Source organism: Cyprinodon tularosa, unplaced genomic scaffold, assembly GCF_016077235.1.
Source record: "Cyprinodon tularosa strain WSP-4 unplaced genomic scaffold, ASM1607723v1 ctg3, whole genome shotgun sequence".
Lineage (NCBI taxonomy): Eukaryota > Metazoa > Chordata > Actinopteri > Cyprinodontiformes > Cyprinodontidae > Cyprinodon > Cyprinodon tularosa.
The window spans coordinates 422676-441907 of NW_024039007.1; the positions used below are offsets into that span (position 1 = coordinate 422676).

Below are 19232 nucleotides of genomic sequence, written 5' to 3' on the forward strand. Positions count from 1 at the left end.
AGACCAGAGTTTGCATTTTCTAAGAGGATTTGCACTTTGGGAGCCTTTAAGAAGTTCCAAAAACGTTTCCAAGAACAGGAGTTTAATATCCAACAGCCGCTTCAGCACAAATGAGATTTACAACTAGTATTTTAATACACCATCTGGCTACCCCTCTGTAACATAAAAAAAAGTCACACACAAAAGGATAAACTGGTCCAAAACATGGAGCTACTGAAGGAGTTTAAATATTTTCCACTAGGACATCAAAAATAAGCAAAAAAAAAATGGCATAATGTTTCTGAAGCAAATATCTCATCATTACTTTATTCATTTTCTAGATATCAGAAAATACTATAAAACAATCCAAAATGTCATTATGGATGACAAAACCCCCCAAAATGAAAAGAAAGATAAAATCCTAGGGTAAAATGATTTGGGATCAAAGTTTTTATGATATATATCTGAAAACCTTATTAACCATTAAGTGTCAGGATACAGTGCTGATCATTTTTGTTTATGGCCCTTAAGAAAATTTTTGTTTTAGGCTTCAGAGCCAGAAAGCAGCAGCCATAAGGATTGGAGTGCTGTTCTGATCTGAAGGAAACTGAAGCCATTTTCTAAATACTTATTCCGTTCCTACTTATCTGGATCATTCCATCTCCGTTCTGCTCTCACCTTGTTGAACAGTGCGGTGAAGACTTCCTGATGATTACTCATATCAATGCCTCCGTACAGTTGCAGCAGCTCTTCCTCATCCTCAGCCATTGCTTCTTCAAAAGCTTCACATTGAATAATCAAGTCTTCATCCTCTTGCTCCCTGGACGCCAAATATAAAAATACAGAATGAAATCCTTTATGTTCAAGCTCGAAATAAATGTTTTGACCTTTAAGTTAAAACATCAATATTTTAAAGTACAGGTTTATTTCCAGGATTTTTATGGTTTAAAAACTCATAAAACACAATTCTAAAACTACACCGTATTGTACTCGATTTTACCAAGTACCACAGGTACTGAAAGAATTAAAATAGAAAAAAAGGCTTCACAATGTTTCGTTAAATTACGTTAAATTCAAGACCTAAAATCTTAACTTGATGCTGCTGTATGATAGGTAAAACGATGCAGCTTTAGGACATACTTAGGACATAGGCTGAAACTTACAGAAAGGTGACTGAAATTATAAAATCTACATTTTTTTATTATCTCAGTTGTTTAAATTTTCATCTGCTTGCTTTGCTTACAGCAGCTGATCTGGCCATCTTGAAAGTCTTGTTTTTCTTTTTTTTTTAGCTTAAAAGAGATGTGTGTAATTTTAGTTTTACTGTCCATCCCAGATCCAAGCTCTGGATGCTAAAGTGAAGAAAACACAATTGGTTCCAAATGTAATTTTTTTTTACAGTAGCCATGCTTTAAATATGCAACAGACACCCACAATAAAGACCATGGAGGTGGGGAATAGTAAATAGAGGATAGAAGTAAAAAGAAAATAAGAGGCAGGAAATGTTTGTGGCAGGAATCAAATGAAGGCACAAGCCGATGGAAATAAGGAACACGGGGAGCCAGGATGAAAGGAAAAAACATTTTAGACAATGGGATAGGAAACAAAATCAGAACAAATGTTTCCATACTCATCTTGGAAACCAACAATCCTATTTCCCACCCCTAAGCAGACTGCAGTCTGATACGGTTGAGACATTTCTCATGCAGCAGAGGTGATTATGCTTGAACTGTCTTCCTGTCTGCAGGTACTTAGTGCCTCGCTAGCCCCCCACTTCATTTGTTCTTAATTATCTGCAAATAATTAGGCCTTTATTTGATTTTTCTGTGAACCATTACATGCAGACCAACTTGTAGCAGCAGGGTGCTAACCATTTTAAGAAAATAAACTGCAGGCTTACCTTAATTGTGGCAGGATGTCAAGTAACTGGAGCCCTGCAAAATCAAAAATATTTAAAAAATACAGATCCAATTATCAGCATTCAGTTAGTTTTGGAAATGTTTATTTTGAGGATCGCTCATCATATAGTGTTTGTTTGCTCAGGTTCAGCTTCAGGTTGTCTCAGGTAAGCAATCTCTAAGTAGGAGGGGTCAATCAGCTGGCTAATTGCTTTAAGGTGGTGGGAGATGAGGCGTTTACTTAGCTGCAGCTCTCTTGTCTGCCACACTGATTTATGGGGGCTGTGTGTTTCTTAGGGCTCAAATTTCCAGAAGGAACTTACTGTCTAAGAAACGATTAAAACCTTAATTTAGTTTGATCCATCAAAGTCTGCTGACAGTTTCTCAGTCACTGGCTGTGCTGCTAAACTTGTGAAAACACAATGTTGCACACACTTAGTTCTCAGGCGTTTTGTGTGAGAATTAGGCCATTGGACCTATTCTTAGGCGAGACCTAGTGACAAAGAAATGTGTTACAAAGCTAAAGCTACTGATCTGCGTTCACCTACTGCAGACGGATAAATAAGGGCATCATCTTGCTCCCAGATGGAGAACTTACCAATGAACTCTTTTCTGATTCTGTCTCTCCGTCTCAGGTCATCTGTACTGAAGATGAGCGCGTTGATGACACTGAGGAGTGTGACCATGTACGGGACATTGTCTGTGGCCTGCAGCTCGTTCATGATGACACTGAAGCGATACTGTTGTGTCTTCAAGCCCTGGAGAGGAAGAAATGGAGATAATGAGAAACGCTTTTATGACATCATTTAGTGCATGCTCTAAAAGCAGGTGAAAATGTAGTAAACGTTTCTATCTTCCTGCCTTGTAATGATCCAGAGCATCCAGGGCCAGACGGTGTCCTTCTGCAGAGAAGATGCTGAGAGCTGCGAGGAGCTCAAACACCTGCTTCTTCACCATGATGTTCGAGGTGTCCAAGGCTGTAGAATATTGTAATATGTATTAAAGTAAAGGTCCTCACTTCGGTTAAATCTTTTTTTTCCCTGTCTCTAAGCCCAATTCTTGTCTATATCCAAACCGGATGCTTTGCCCTGTTATCTCTTAGATTACTTGAGTTGAACTTTGGCTTTAGTGCCTCTACTGCAACAACAACAAAAAAATCCAATATTCAGTACTCTAAAGATGTATTGACAAAATGCGTTATATAATGCTTTTTTACCCTAAATGTCAGTATTTTAGAGTGCAAAAGTTAGATGCTACTTTTGGCAATAAAAAAAATATTCTAATACAACCGAATAAAAAAAATAGCAGAACTAAAAGCCTTCAGAAGTCACTTAATATGTAAGTAAACTGAGTTTTCATTTCTTTACTGTAAAAGAGCAGGTTTAGTGTGAAATCCGTTGAGTGTTGCTAGACAACGTTAGAGGACTAACGGCTGAGACCGACAAACACAGCGGAGGTGAGTGAAGAAGTCTAAATAAAGGCATCATAAAAAACATAATATCAAGCTTTGGACATCTTATGGAGAAGTGCTTAAGCCATTATTTGAAAATATAACTAGGAAAGGAAGGCATCTGGTCACATGATGCCATAATTGAAGTTAATGCAAAATGCTATGATAGACAGGAAGATAACCTCACACTGTCACCATGGTGAAACATGGTGGTGGTAGCATAATGCTGTGGGAGTGTTTTTCTTGAGCAGCTTTTCTTAAACAGCTACAATATTGATAGGTACATTATTATTCTGTTCATAGTCTGACCCCATGTCTTCAATTTACAGTCGGAGTAGTGGAGCGATGTGAATTGGATAGCTCACTGGATATATAAACACTAGAAAGGCGCATGCAAAATAAAAAGTAGCAAGGAAGAATCACGCACAATGGCTTTAGGTGAGCATATCACAAAGACTGAGACTGGCCTGGAGGTGGACATAAACATCAAGGATACAGTCTGAGATACATTGGATTATTATTATTATTTTGAACAAAGCTGTTTGTCTAAGTGGACTGAACCTAAGCCATGCATTAAAAAAGAGGAACATCTCAATAAGTAGAATTCCTGAATTAGATGCTCAAAGTTTCTCATTACAAATGCACACAGATCTTTTTAGGGGTTCAGTTGTCTCTGAGTTTTTTTGTAAAAACTTAAACAGTAACTTGGATATTCAGAGTATAGACGGACATTTTCAAAAGATATATAAAGACAGGTATTATTTTATTCTGTCTAACAAATATGTGCAATGTGAAATGAACATATTTTATGAAAATTCTGTAAAATCTAGTAAAGTTTGTGGTTTTAATGTAATGAAATTTGGACATTTTCAGGGGGTATAAACAGTTTTGCATGAGCATGTATATATACACAGCTCAGTGCATAACAGGAAGGTTCAGCTTAGCAGAGTGAGTCACAGAGAGCACCTTCATCATGTGGGTTATGACTGATCCACCCATACTAGATAATATAGGGAAAAGGTGTTTACCATTATCTCAGTGCTTAAACATTATTACTGAACTCAAAACTATTTAGTAGGGTGCGTATTTACTGATGCATCTGAGATCACTGAACCAACCTTGCGAGAGCTTCCGAATGTACCCCTCGTTATCTATGATGAAGTGGATCCCTGCTGATGAGTTCATTACCGCTCTGACGCAGCTGACACACGTGAGCTGCAATAAGGCATCAGCGATGCGGGAGCAGCCACGGCCAGAGAGCCGGTCCAGGGCTTCCAGGAGCAGATCCAAACCACTCAGCTCTAGAAACTGAACCATCCATGTCTGGTCACTGCCTTCCAGGCGACGCTTTAGCCCAGAGTAGTTGACCACAGTGGGAACCTGCAGCAGTCTGATGCACAGCTCAGGATCGGCGCTCTCCAGGTTGGCCTCCTGCTGTGTGTCGGAGTCCTGAGAGGAGCCAAGGCGATCCCTGACTGCCGCCCACTTCTTTTTCCCATCGGATATCCCCGACATGATGCTCGATAGACCTGCAGGGGGGGATTGATGAAAAGCATTTAAGGTTTTGTTATTTATGTTCTTTAGAAATCATAACAGCCTATTTTAAACTGCTGATTGCGGCTGCCAGTTTCTGATATCCAATATTTTTTCCTGTTATATATACAGCCAAGCCACTTCTATCTAAACTGGAGGAAGCAGGCTGACAGTCGACTTCAACAGCAGGAACAGAGAATAGGAAACGACGAGTCTGCACTTTGGGATGAGCAGAAGATATGTCAGCCGTCCAGTCATCAAAAGCTCTGCCAAAAATTCCAGCTTAATCTCACAGCAAGCTGGACAGCGCCTGTTTTAACCCGGAAACACAACCAGCATTCAACAGTGTGGCCCCTCTTTCTTTCACTTTCAATTATTTATCGAAAAGCTAGAAAAAAAAATTGAAATAAAGGTGAAAGAAAGATATATGTATGTTTTTTTTTTCTTGTACACATCTTGCCACAAACTAAATAAAAATGTGGCACTTTTTAAAGCTGCTTGATGTTGCCTGGCAAATTCTTATTAACACAACCATGAGTCATAAAAGGCCACAAGAAAAACAAAATACAATTACTAAGGAAGCTGTTTTTAAATAAAGCTGTATCCAAGCATTTTAAAAAAGTGGAGTGGAAGGAAAAAATATGTGAGAAAAAGCTACACCGGCAAAATGACGAACTGGCTGCTGATCTAAAAGCTGTCAAGCAGTCTTAGACATTATTCTCTAGGATGGTAAAAACCACAAAACGTCTCTGCTAAATGTTCTTTTCCAAGCATATTTAAGGAGGTCAAATGAAGAGGAAGATTTGAGACTAGAGATAAAGGAACACTGTTGCTTTTTGAGTATATTTTTTTTTTTTTAAGGACCCCCTTAAAAAAGGAGGTTTCATCTTAAGGGGCTTGTACTTTAAGTTTCAATAACATTTGAAAACAATTGAAATAAGTTGAAACCTGACGTTAAACAATGGGACTCTATTCAACATTGTATCGATGGAGTCAATCATGTAAAAGATAAAAGTACAGTACATGAACATACCTTTTATTTCGCCATAATCTCCATTATTATAGGCATTTTTGTCCTTTTCACTTTATATTGTTGTCCTTTCACTCAACTTTCTGTTGCCATTATTGCAAAAAGCAATAATGGCAACAAAATGCTTTTGTTTTATTTGTTTTGTCTTTTTTAATAATGTTGTTTCTACTGTAAGTTTGTTGTATGCACTGATTGTGATCATTTTTGTTGAAAATAGACCCCAGAAGAAGTAGTCTCTTCTCTCATAGAGACTAATGGGGATCCTTAAATAAAAAATAAATACCTAGAAATGACCTGGGCATATCGTTTGACATCCGATATGATACTACTGCTCAATGAGTTAATCACATACGTTACCATCTGGGTAAAGCCATCATGCTTGATATAAACATTGTTAAAAAAAGGTAACAAATTAAGACAAATATAAGTCATCATTAGCATCACTATATCCCACCCAAATAATTAGTTTGGTGATCTTTCGGCCAGTGTGAGATTCACAGGATTATCAAATAAATATTGTATATTTGGGTATTTTCAGATTGAACCAGGCTAGAAAAGCAACGACATGCACGTGGCAAAAGCTTGGAAAATAAATACATTGACAATCTGTGCAGAAAAAAGTTAAAAACATGCTGATGCTGACATAAATGGGCCCATGGACCACAAAACTGGCCTTTTCTGGCAAAACCACAGCACACAGTCACTCCTCTTTGCTAAGCTCCACAAACCCTGGCCTGGACTCCTGAAAAAGCACATTCAAATACAAGCTGAAAAAAATGGAAACTCTTTCCTTAAAAACACTCAACAATAGTTTAAACCCTAAAGTTTGTGCATTTATTTTCATTGTCTCTAAGGAGCGTTAGTTATAATATTAGGTAGTCAATGTGCTCTGCAGATAATTTTATGCTTGGCATGCATTACATATACAGACGTGGCACTAAGTTATAAACAGAAAAAAATAAACACAGCCCTCTATGAAAGGTCAGGTAAAGAAAAATCCTTAAGTGGTCTGTTTTACCCTGCAGCAATGCCTTTCCCACAGTCCTTTTTGTTATCAAACTGGTTCTAAGCAGTTTGTAAAAATGCTTGCATGAGTCTGTTTTAAGTGTTTGGCAGAGAGAGAGAGAAAAAAAGTGAAATTATATAAAAAGAAGCGACATCAGATTTTAAGTCACTGCGTGGTGTTAAGGTAAAAATCGTGCTTTATTTTCTCACATTTTCTGGTGAGACATTTGTCAAATCTGACTGCAGCGTTTTAGTCCTGCTGCCACTGTGAAGAGTGTTACCGTGGCAGCAAGCAGGCAGACAATGGTTGTTCACAAAAGGCCTTCTGAAAACCCTTCAAAGAACTGTGTTCATCTCTCAGACAAAAAAAAAAAAAGGATGAAATGCTCCCTGCCCTGTTCCGGCTAAAAGGCATTATCCTCTGTGATCTTTTTCCCACTTTCACTTTCATTTCGTCACTTTTCTTTTTATAAGTAGAAGAGCAGTAAAAGTTATAGCTGACGCCTGAAGTTAGGGGGATTTGGACAGTTTGGGGAGTTTTGTCAAACAGAAGCTGTTGTGACTAAGCCAGGCTGGGGTGTGACTTACAAGCTGAACTTCCCAGTTTGGCTCAGGAACTTGATAAAGGGAAGGAAAGGACTTTCCCAGGACAGGAAACTTGGCACTTGACAAACATGTCCCTTTAGTGTGAGCTTTTTACACAAAGATGGGTGCAGGTTACATAATATGTGATCACTGAGAATTATTCTATTTCATAATTCGGGTTAAAAATGAAAATTCCTGTATTACATAGATTCATAGAGATGTAAAATATTGTTTCTCTGCCATATACCTGTGCATGTTTTACATGAATTACTTCATCAAAGCAGAATCACAAAGAAGGCGATTAGTCAGTGACGTTTAAGGGTTTTTCTTTAATAGTGGCCTTCAATTAATCTGCATTATTTAGTCTAGTTTATCTAGTCTTTTTCTTAGCAACACTCCATGTTTTCACTGTGGCGTTTAGGTCAGTTGTTTGTTTTGAGGCAATTTTGGTAATCTTAGTTGACTTTAATAAGTCAGGTCTGTCTGAATGCTCTTGGTAACTGAGCACATTGTTTATACTGTTTTGCTTGTTGTTCAAATTATATCTACTTTTATTGTCTTTCCCTAAAAAGGTCCAATCTTTTGTTAGCCAGCCATCTTTTACATGTGACCTTTGTGGGAGTGGGGCTTAAACTCAGAACTTCTGGGACCCAAGCACAATGCCCTAACCCCGAGGCCACCACTCCCAAGCACTGATCACAGATAATGTTAATGCCTTGCTTAATTTTTAATTGAATTATGTTTGCTTAAAGTTATTTGTGCACATCTTTCTACCACATTTTCTTTTACATGTTATCCTTCCACATAATTTTCAATTAGCATTAAATAGGTCAACCAATTAATAATGCTTTTTGTGACTTAACTTTCCAATAGAGGGTGTTGATGTTGCACAGCTTTTTTCTGCATGGTTGTGTAAGCTAAGACATTACCATTTTTAAAATGGTTTAAAGTCATTTAATCCCCTGAGAAATGAGGGGTTCAGTAGATGTAAGTAATCATATTTTTGAACTGAATTTCTAAAACAAATGTGTTGATTACATTCTAATTTGCAAAAGATGCGCTTGTAATGTACCGATGACATTCAGCAACCTAACCCAGCATTTACGCCTTCTCCTCAGGTAGTTACTGGCACCTTTAATTCTTCGACCTTGTCTGCCAGAGCTCCCACGTGTACCTCTTATAGCAGGCTGATTCACTCCACACAAGACATGCCTCCTCACAGATCCTCTGCTTCCAGCGCCCACACAGCAGCCCACTGCCACTGTGGCGGCATCAACACTTGTGAATGTGCAGAAACATCTCCACGGATTTATTTCCTCCAAAACATATGCTGAGCCTTTTATTTATTCTACACATAAATATATTGATTCCTTATTTGATAGCAAACTTAATTAAGAAAGTTCATAAATGTAACCTGAAATAATTCAATAATTAGTGCTTGTAGTATTTTTCTATGCCATTTTTTAAAATCTGCATTGAAATAAAAGACAGTGGAAGAAAGATTTGACTTGACAGCTTTGTTTTAATTATATATAGAGTCTTTGGGAGTGAAATATAAACAATCAACAGAGCTCAAAAATGGCAGAGAAAACATCTGGTGCTGATGTTTTCTCCTCCCTTCTGTGTTGCCAAAGGGAGTGACCGGTTTTAGTCAATGGTATTTCTTTTGTAAAATGAAACAAAATACAATGTTTTACTTTCTTTTCCCTCATTTTTCCCCATTCCCTGGCTGCCAGCAAATGATGGGACGTCAAAAACCATGTGCTACCACACATCTGATCCAGAAACAGCCTTAAAACAGGATTCCTCCGCGTGCATTTTTGCACACTTTTGTTTATTTTCTCACCTCTACCTTCCTCCTATAGGTAAATATAGCCTGCAACAGTTTGGTGGCTGATTTTCTCCAGGATAGATTTAAAGGACTGCTGCATCCTGTCATAGAGCCAGTTTCCAATCACATTGTAAGAAAAAAAGCGCACATTTGTTTGCGCATCACACGGGGCATAACGGGACAGCCCGTACACGAGGTAGACTTAAACATAAAAAACAATGCATATATTACCCAATTACAGATCATAGAATGAATGTAATGCCATACCTCGTTTTATTCCATAAAATCGCTTCTTCTTTAGAGTTTTACAAAAGCAGGCATTTGTCTTCCTCTTCCAGACAATAGATGAGATGTTGACCCCTGATGTTTAGGGCCCTGCTAGAGGATGGACCCCTGTCTGAGGAATGCGGACTGCAGCCTGCGGCCCCTGAGCTTTTACGCACTGAAGGTTTTCAAAGCAGACGCATTACTGAGCGGCTGCATCCGGCTGGATGTTTCAGAATAAGAGGAATGCTTAATATGGGTTGACGGATGATGGGAGGGGGGGAAAAATCAAGTTAGGTATGAGATAATATGAGGAAAATCGGAGATTTCCGGGCTCGGCTCACTGGACCAGGACATCGTTAATTAGAATATTACACAATACAAATGTTTAATTTGAATACGAAAATGTTGTTTTGACCATGAATGATAGCTCTAGACTGGATAAACTGGTGAGTCTGCGATTGGGGAGCTGGACTCTCGAGGGAAGGTGCAAGAAATAAGGACACTTAACAAACTGCTGGACATTATGGCGATACCAGCCACTGTCTGTATAATGCTTTCACCACTCAGAGGAGCCTAATCAGGGGGAGATTGCTTCTCCCCAAATGCAGGACCAACAGACTGCTGAAGTCCTTTGTTCCTCAAGCCATCAAGCTGTGCAACTCCTCATCTGAATGAAGGAGGGGTGATAGGAAGAGGGACAAGGGTCAGCACACACCTTGAACATCTTCTGAAAAACATTACATTCATGCAATATTCTTCTCTCTCACTGTGCAATAACACAAGTCAACTACTGTGTAGTCCTTCCTTAGCTCTCTACTGTGCAGATATTTTTATATCTAAAGACATAAAACATATTCCAGGACATTACAACTTTTTCATGCTCTTTTGCACTATATACACTCTTTTTATATTGTCTGCTGTATTTTTATCTTTAATGGCATCTTAATTTAACACTTCCATTTTTACTCTATATAAGCTATTGGAACCAGAATTTTCCTAAAGGAGTAATCCCATGGGATAAATAAAGTTGAGTCTAAGTCTTTTCATTTCTAAATGATCTCTAAAGGGTCACTACACTATAGGCTGACCCTGAAGAAGGGGCCTCTCTACAGAATATTATATCCACATATGATAGAAAATTGGTGAGGAGTGCTTTCACAGAAATCACACCAGTCCTTGCTTCCCTCAAATAATGCCCTCTTTTTAAGATGGAAATTGAGAAACAGAAACTGACTTGAACAGACCAGAGAGGCTGGTTCCTCAAATCAACATAGTTAAGCCAGAGGGAGTTTCGTGGATTAAAGTTTACTGGGATTCCCCCCCTTTCTATATCTCTATTGGTTGACCCTTTGCCATGAACTCATTCAAGTAGTGACAAAATACCACTGAGAAATATGACAAACTTGTTATAATTGACCTCCTTCTGTTGATATAAAAGTATGTAGTATATAACATGCTTTGGGATGGACTGTATTAAGAGGCAATGCCATGCATGTAAAAAATGCGAAATCAATGCAGAAACACCCCAGGCTAATATCTGAAAACAGTTGCAAGGTAAAAATTCAACAACTGTACTAATTTATATGTAATATTAGCATTATAAAAAATGTAAGAGCAGACCACTGCCCTGGGTGTTATGTGCATCAATAAAAAAGTAACATAAATGTAATTTTAAGCATGACTGGAGGTGCTTCCCCCTCCTTTTTTTTTTCTTTCTACAATGTTCAATGAAATGAGTTGAATAGTTTCAGTCCTTTTAGTCCTTTTTTAAAATAATTTGATTATGATATAATACATTGAGGTTCCACCAGATTGAAATATTGATTCCTATTAAAATTCCAGTTTTTTCCTCCTTATTCAAACATGATTTATCCTTTATGTCAAAATTTGCACGAGTAACCCTAACTTAATTACCAACTTTCCTTTTCTCTTACTTGGCGTTGATTTGCTTTGAAAGCTGCATTTAAATTTTAGTCAGATGCTTTGGATTTTGCCATATGGGTAGCTACTGTGTGTGGTATATTAGAAGGGGGAATGATAGTCTGGTCAGAAAATAATAAAACAAGTTTCTATTGCATGTTTTAATGTGTCCCAATCAACCAATGTTCATAAAATTAGAATAGTCTGATCAATTTGTTCGTAAAAAATAATTAATAAAGGATAAATGAAAATAAACATTGTGGTAAAACTATACCTTCAGTATCATCCTAGCTCTGCAGTTATATTGTACTATGAAATTTTATACTACAATAGTGCCATCCTTATGGGCCCTGGATAACATCAAATATATATACTAAACAATAACAAAAAATACAAAAAGTCAAAAGTTATAAAAGCCAAATTTTCTATTTATTTGTTCTAATTTGCTAATAAATATATAATAATCCAGCTGTTTCCTGTTTGCATCGAATTTCAGAGGCTCTGCAGAATTGTGCTCTTATTTTGAAAAGAAAATAGCAGTTTCCTCTAGCCTTGAGTGTATGATTGTATAATTTGAAGCTGTTCATGCTATACTGAATAGAAGCAGTTGTTGGTCCATCCTCCCACACAAACACACCATCCCCTCAGCTGGACCTGATCTCAGGATGAAAGTAAATGTGCAGAAGGATGAAAACAAAATAAGATTCACTAAATCAGACTCTTGAAAGTGGATGCAGGTTTAAATCTAAGCTTCAAGAGGAGTGAGAAGGTCTTCCTTCAATTCATAACACAACAATGCCTGGGTTTTTTGTTTCTGTTGGAATTCTGTGTTAACAAATTTAGGTTTTTGTATTATTGCAGTACAGATTTTGCCGTCACAAGACATCAAAATCTGTCTTGTGACAAAAAAGCAGAAATGTTCTGAGCTGTTGCCCTACTTTAGAGAAACAAAACAAAGGCATCATAACAAAAAGCTGCATTGTCATGATAAAGAATGGAGCTTCTATCATGGGGGCTATTAGTAAGACATGAAGACCCATTTCTGACTTTTAACAAGCTTTTTGTAGTAAAGCGCTGTTTCCAAAATTTGGCAAATTAATTCTTAAATATTCTGAGGAAACATCATGAAGTCATCATGAACAGATTGCAAACTTAGCTTGTGGAACAGGATTGTGAAACACATACGATGTAAACAGATCCCTTATCTTCAAAGTCTTTATCTTTGTTATGTTTCTCTTTGTTGTTGGAAGTGTCCACAAAAGCTGTCATTTAGCCGCACTTTGTAAAAAAAAAAAAAACAAGAAAAAAACATAACCAAGTTTTCCGAGTTGATACTACTATAATACTACGGTACTATAGTAGTATTTTAAATGGTTTCATATAAAGCAGTTAATTTATCATCTTCTTATCTATTGGTGTGTTTAGAGTCAGGTGAAATTATATATATTATATAGGGCACTGCAGACCTACAGGTAACATGAGTTCTTTGGAGGAAAAAAACCTCTTTTGTGTGAATTTTAGAGTTTTCTATTCCTTCACCAGTCATTGTGAACTGGGTGTGAACATGTTTTTGCCTCTTCGTTTTCTGCTTCTAATAATATGGTTGACTGACAGCTTATTCAATACATTTTGATGATGTCCATTAAGTTGTGTCCTCTTCGAAAGATACGATTGCTTTATAAATACTAGTTAATATTTGCAGCCTATCAACCATCATAAGAGGATAGATATAACTGTGATAGATGTCAGTTAAATTTGGAAGTTAGTAGTTGAATTATTCTCCTGAGATTCTCCCATAATCTCCTCGCTTCTTGAAATCTGGGATAGAGTTCTTCCCAAAGAACATTAAGAATGCATCCATAATAACGAGTTCTGGATGCAACTGGGTTTCTGCTTAGTGTTTCTGAAAACATTTCAACACCTTTGGGTATCAGTCAACTGTAGCAGTTTGCACTAGAGAAACCTGTATTTGAGATGTTATTGTTTTTAAAAGCATGAAGGCCCATTCTAGGCAAATTTCAAATCAGATACAAAGCAATGACAACCAAAGAGTTTACATAAGTAGTATAGTCATGTTTCAGTTGGCCAAATACACAATTAACCCCAAAAGACTCCGAAAACCCAGAAGAATGAGGGGTGGGTAAATGGTTTCTTTTACATTTGGAACACGCCTAGGAGGAGGGGCCTCAATCCAAGGTCCGTAGTCTTTCAAATTTTTGATGTGTCTCTGCTTTAACACATTTGAGTCCAAATGCGCATTTCTTTAGGGAATTTAACTGTATGCTGAGGAGGTAATTTGTTTAAAAAAACAAAAACAAGTGATATATTTAAAAAAATAAAAAATTCCTGGAAAGGGATTAAGGAAAGTCAGGTTGCGACATGACGCTTGCAGCTTAACCTGCAGGCAAAGCTGGTTGCATCCAAAACTTTTTAGAAAAACAACAGCAACAATAAAATGTTCCATACTCTCATAAACTACTTTGCTTTGATGTATCACATAAAACAAAACAAACCAAAAAAAAACAATATGTTTTGTGAAAGGTGCCAAGGGGTTTGAAATATTACTATAATATTGAATAGTGACAACAATGACGTAAAATGGTGCAATGTTCACCCTGGGTGTAAAGCAAAAAAAAAAAAAAAAAAAAAAAAAAAAAAAAAGACCTGGTGTCTCAAGATACAAAAAAGTTAAATAAAATGCCATATGGGGCTATCGGAAACTGCAGATAGAGACTAAGATGCTGAAGGAGATCTGTAAAGATGGATGAACTTTATCTGAGGGAAAGAAAACTCAAGTTAGCCAGATGTGCACAAACTGATATCAATGAGAGTTAGTGATATAAAGCACATCTAATACAGCGTGTGTCTGTTTAAATTGGCAAAACAAAGCTTGAACAATTCTGTCATGATAAAACTGTGAAAAGGTTAGTTCAAATGTAATAAAACATAACATCTCCTTCAGTGAAAGACTGCTGCAGCCTAAATGCCCAAAGAGGCATTATTGTTTTGTACATTTTCAGTAACTGTGCAATATTTGTTTTTTATGTTCCAAATTGCCCTCACAGTACAGAGTATAATTTCTTATCTATATAATTTTTTTTCACTAGCTGAAAAAAATAGCAATTAGCATTGCAATGGATGGAGGAAGTGAGACCATTAATATCAATTAGGGGTTCAGATTCGAGTTCAGCTTTAATCAGTATACAAAATCATTTTTCGGAAAGTAGATTAGACATTTTAATTGAAATACAGCCAGTTTTATATCAAGTTCAAAGGATGGGTATTAGTGTTATATTTGTTTGGGTGCCAGCACATATAGGGATTAAAGGAAATGAAATTGCAGATAAGATTGCTAAGGAAGCATAAAAAAATAAAACCACTGATATGATGATTAACATAAGTAAGGCAGAAATTAAAAGTATAATTAAACAAAAGATGAAGGAAAGGTGGCAAAAACAATGGGGAAGTGTTTCAGCGGCTGCCATGATAAGAGAAGAAGATGGTTTTATAGGATTCAACAGAAAGTCTGAGAAATTAGGTTAACAGAAGGAAGCAGAAGAGAGGAAATAGTTATTTAGGACTTAGATTTGGACATACAGGATTAAATAATACACTATTAAAAAATAGGGAAACATATGTCAGGCAAATGTGAATATTGTGGAGAAGACGAAACAGTGGAAAATGTAGTGATCTATTTTAAGAAGTATGAAGCAGAAAGAAGGAATTTGGTTAGAGGCCTAAATAGGGAGAAAGGTAAATTTGATTTGATAGATATTCTGCTGAAAAACAGCTTTTTTTTAACAATATTTTTTTAAATATTTAATAATAACAGGAATACTTAGGAGGATTTTGTATTTGTAAAGTAATATTATAGAAATAGACATATATATAAATAAATAAATAGAAGTATCTTTATAAATGGGGCCGTTGTGATCCACACTCCTCACCTGTAGGTGGCGGTAAACTGCATCGAAAAGTTGTTTGTCAACCGCGATTAAACGCAGCAAGACAAGCGATTCTGCCTGCAATAAACTACATCTCCCATCATGCAAAGTACATCCGGTTGAAAAGTCGTCAACGTCAAACTCATGCTGCCTAAACCTAAACAGCAGCTATAAAAAGCTAAATTAACGAACTTTTACCACCTCAGAAGCAGCTTTAACCCTGTTATAAGCATCCCCCCCCCGCCCCCCCGCGCTGCTGTATTAGCTGATATCAAGACAAAAAATGTCTGGAAAGGCGAAGGAAATCTTACAGATGGATCTGTATGGGTTACTCGGCATTGAGAGCACAGCTACAACGAAAGAGGTACGTAAAGCAGTACATTAAAAGCAACGATACTATTGTCAGTAACTTAGTATTTGAAAGTGCAAAAAAATAAAAAAAAAATGTATTTTTTATTTTTCCAAACGAAACCGATAAAATCCCTTCTTTTATTTTGGTGAAGCAGGCAGGAAGAGCACTTATGTCACAATTATTATATTTCATTTATTATTCTGAAAACAGCACAACCACAAGGTACCTAAACAAGTAAGATAAATCTCATGCAAAAGTAGGAATAGACTTTCAGTCCGGCATGTCCTTTTAAAAGACAACAGCCTACATCTCACAGTTGCAATACACCAGAATGACCACTAGATGGAGACAGCGTCTCGGACAATTTCTGCCTAACAAAACAGTATATGCAATGGATTTATATAATTAATGATTTAGAATGTTAGAATAATCCTTACATCTAAGCTAAAATATTCAAAATTATTTAGAATAAATGAGATAATTTATATATTTGATGGATAACATTTTTGCTGATTGAGGTTGATTAAAATATTTAGAAATTAGTATTAGTCTAAGTTTTGATTTGTGGCCATTAAGGTTTTCCCATCTGCCATGTTTTTTTAAGACTTTAATTTCAATCAGAAGTTAACCACAGAATCCTTAATACTGCTTTCCCCTCCCACCACCACATCTCTGTAGAATCCATCGGCCTAAACAAGATTGGATTAAAATGGCTGCCAAAAGAAGGGAAGTAGTTAATTTCTTAATTGGTTTTCAAAGTGTTTTCATTCCTGGAGGATTATCCTTGAGGAAGTCGGTGGTTGTGGCTTGGGAAGAGCTAAAGCCTCAGAATTGAGAGCGCCGGCTCTGAGCGGTCTGTTGATGGTTAACAGAGATAGTGGGGTTAGGCTCATGGGCGCTGCATAGAATCACAGAACGCTCACAAAAATCAATCAAATGTGTGAAGTTGGACGTCATCAGCCACTTATCGAAGTTGTTTGACCTGCAGCCCCATCTCCCTTCAGGCAGGCTGTTAATCAGACATGGAAGAAGCTCATCCAAGAATCTGTTTTTATGGGTTGTCACATAAAGAGGCATTACGTAAAAGCCGTGTGTTACAGATTGTAAAGTATTGCTTTGACGCAGGAGTTTGAACACTGAGCTTTAGGTCTGCCAAACCATATATCTTATAACGCATGTCTTATATAACAGTAGCTGAACTTCTGATGATGTCTGATATTTGAGAAATCCTTATGAAACCTATGAAATCTCATGATTTAATGATTGTAAATAACTGGGCTTGGTGTTTAGGGCAGTGATGAGGGATAACCACCAGAGTCGTACCTACCGCAGATTGCATGGTAAAGCCATGTCAACATCCGGGACCACACAAACACTGTGGTTCATTCAGCTACTATAATTTTAATAAACCTTTTACTTAATGCATTGCAGCAGCAAGAAAAAAAAACAGAATTAACAACATGCTCATAATTTACTCTCAGGCAGACTATATAATTGTACAGTAGTACATTATTAGAAGCTTGTTACCATTAATGACACCGAACCTTTCCACATGTTGTCAGGTCCCAGCCCTAAACATCAGTGAGTTTTTATTAGAATCCTAATCTTTTCAGCCTCTATGCGATGCATAGCGGAAGGATGCAACTAGTGCATTGCTTAAACTGGGAATTCTGACTGGAAATAATATAATATATAGTAAACACGCGCGTTAAGATCATTGGAAGTTGGAGGTCTAATCTTTTTCTGGCAGTTTGTGTCTTATTAGACCAGTGGAACATACGGTGCTGTGCAGCTTTTATACATGAGCGTCTTACTGTAGTGTTTGAACCCATAAAATGCAGTGAAATGTTTTAATATCGGCAAATGTTGCCAGTAGCTCTTGGCAAATAAAAAAAATCCACATCTCAGATGTTTTTCATGTTGAACAACTGCAGCTGGGATGTGACCTCTTTCCCAAATCCAGTGTCTGACAAAGCATTTCATTTTTAGCAGTAAATGGTCACTATAAGCACATTTTCTGCATGGTGAAATCTGGTGACAGCAGCATGCCACATTTCAGCAGTGGAATGGGTAAATTGCAGCGTATCCATACATCAGAATCTACAGCAACACTTGAGAACTGATGTTAGTAGATTATTTCCATCCAGTCTGAAAAAGAGTTGCTTTGCAAGAAAAAAAACAAAAAAACCCCCACAAAGATACAGCCTATGAAAGCACAAACCTTTGGCTGTTTTTGCAATAAAAGAAAAAAATAAATACTCAGATGGGTCATTTTTTTTCCTTCTCACACTAAAGTTGTAAAAACTGAGCTCTTTTATTTTAACGTTCAAAGCAGAGGTCTTGTAACATGCATATAAACATGAGCAAAGTCTGATCAAATCCATAACAATATCCAGAGAACTTTTATCAGCCAACATTATAAGCTGCTTTAAACTTTTGTTTCATATGTATTGTTCCGCCCTTTCACTCATATTCGACTTTGTTTTGTTGTTTTATCTCACAAAAACTCTACTTTTAATTTACCAAAATGTTAAAAACATTTTTGTGAATATGTTGACAAGGCACTGTACATATTGCCCAGCTTGCCTGACTTTTCTCTATAAATAGGGATAGCTTTCTATATGTACTTCTACAATGATTAAGTAAAATATAGAAAACACTGAAATGTAAGTTTCTCTCTCCATCAAACGTTTAAATGCCTAATCTGATTCAGTAAATCCTTCTGAGGTTTTTCACAAAAAATTCTTCCCTGAAATAATAGTTTCAAAGTTGAGTTTTTCCTTGGACATGCAGTATGCCAATTACTGCTGACCCCTTGAAAAGTAAAGAGACAGAAGCTATGAACCAAATTGTTCATTCAGAAAAAGCCCATGACTCCCAAACCTTTCCATCCTTTCTCCTATAACGGGCCTCCCTTTGTTTAAGTTAAGGGCTAAATTGTCTCATAGTGTGATTTCTGGGGGTGGTGGTCCACCCTCTGCACCAGGCGCATCAGCCATTTTTAACACCTAAAATAAGTAAGAGGATCAAATATGAGTGGGCACCTTTAAGTCTTTATGATGGTCAACATGATACTGCCAGTCTGCAAAATGTTCTTCTATTTCATTCCAACATAGTCCCAAGTCCTTTTTTGGTCAAATAAGGCATAAAAGGCATTTTGGCATAAAAGCAAAACAAAGCTTTTATGCCAAAATGTTCACAATGTTTGATCCTGAGTCCCCCACATTCTAGTCAAAAGCAAATCCGTAAGGACTCTGAAGCCAAAGGGGAAGTATTTCAGCGGCTGCCATGATAAATTCTGTCCGAATAGGACTCATAGTTTCCTAAAGTCTTGACGAGCATTGTCCATGTGTGTTACCATCCTGTAATGACGTCCGGAAGGGCTAAGGGTGTACAGATTCAGCAAAGCCATCCAAGGCTCCCTTCCTACTCTCAATA

The 19232-nt window shown here is 37.0% G+C and overlaps 2 protein-coding genes across 2 annotated transcripts in view; one reads left to right on the forward strand and one right to left on the reverse strand.

Annotated features, from left to right (window-relative positions):
* Positions 1–1875: 1875 nt before the first annotated feature.
* Positions 1876–9765, reverse strand: inf2 (inverted formin 2). The gene is made up of 5 exons (XM_038291459.1): positions 9579–9765; positions 4446–4856; positions 2739–2854; positions 2476–2635; positions 1876–1913 (listed from the first exon to the last, which is right to left on the reverse strand). Exons 2-5 carry the CDS (start codon positions 4840–4842, stop codon positions 1876–1878), a joined length of 711 nt encoding a protein of 236 aa, XP_038147387.1. The 5' UTR covers positions 4843–4856; positions 9579–9765.
* A 5784-nt stretch (positions 9766–15549) lies between these two features.
* dnajc17 (DnaJ (Hsp40) homolog, subfamily C, member 17) overlaps positions 15550–19232 on the forward strand; it is a 49525-nt gene continuing 45842 nt past the window's right edge. Inside the window, exon 1 of the mRNA XM_038291434.1 lies at positions 15550–15806. Coding sequence (XP_038147362.1) covers positions 15726–15806 — 81 coding nt within the window. The 5' untranslated portion in view covers positions 15550–15725. The remainder of the gene's footprint in view (positions 15807–19232) is intronic.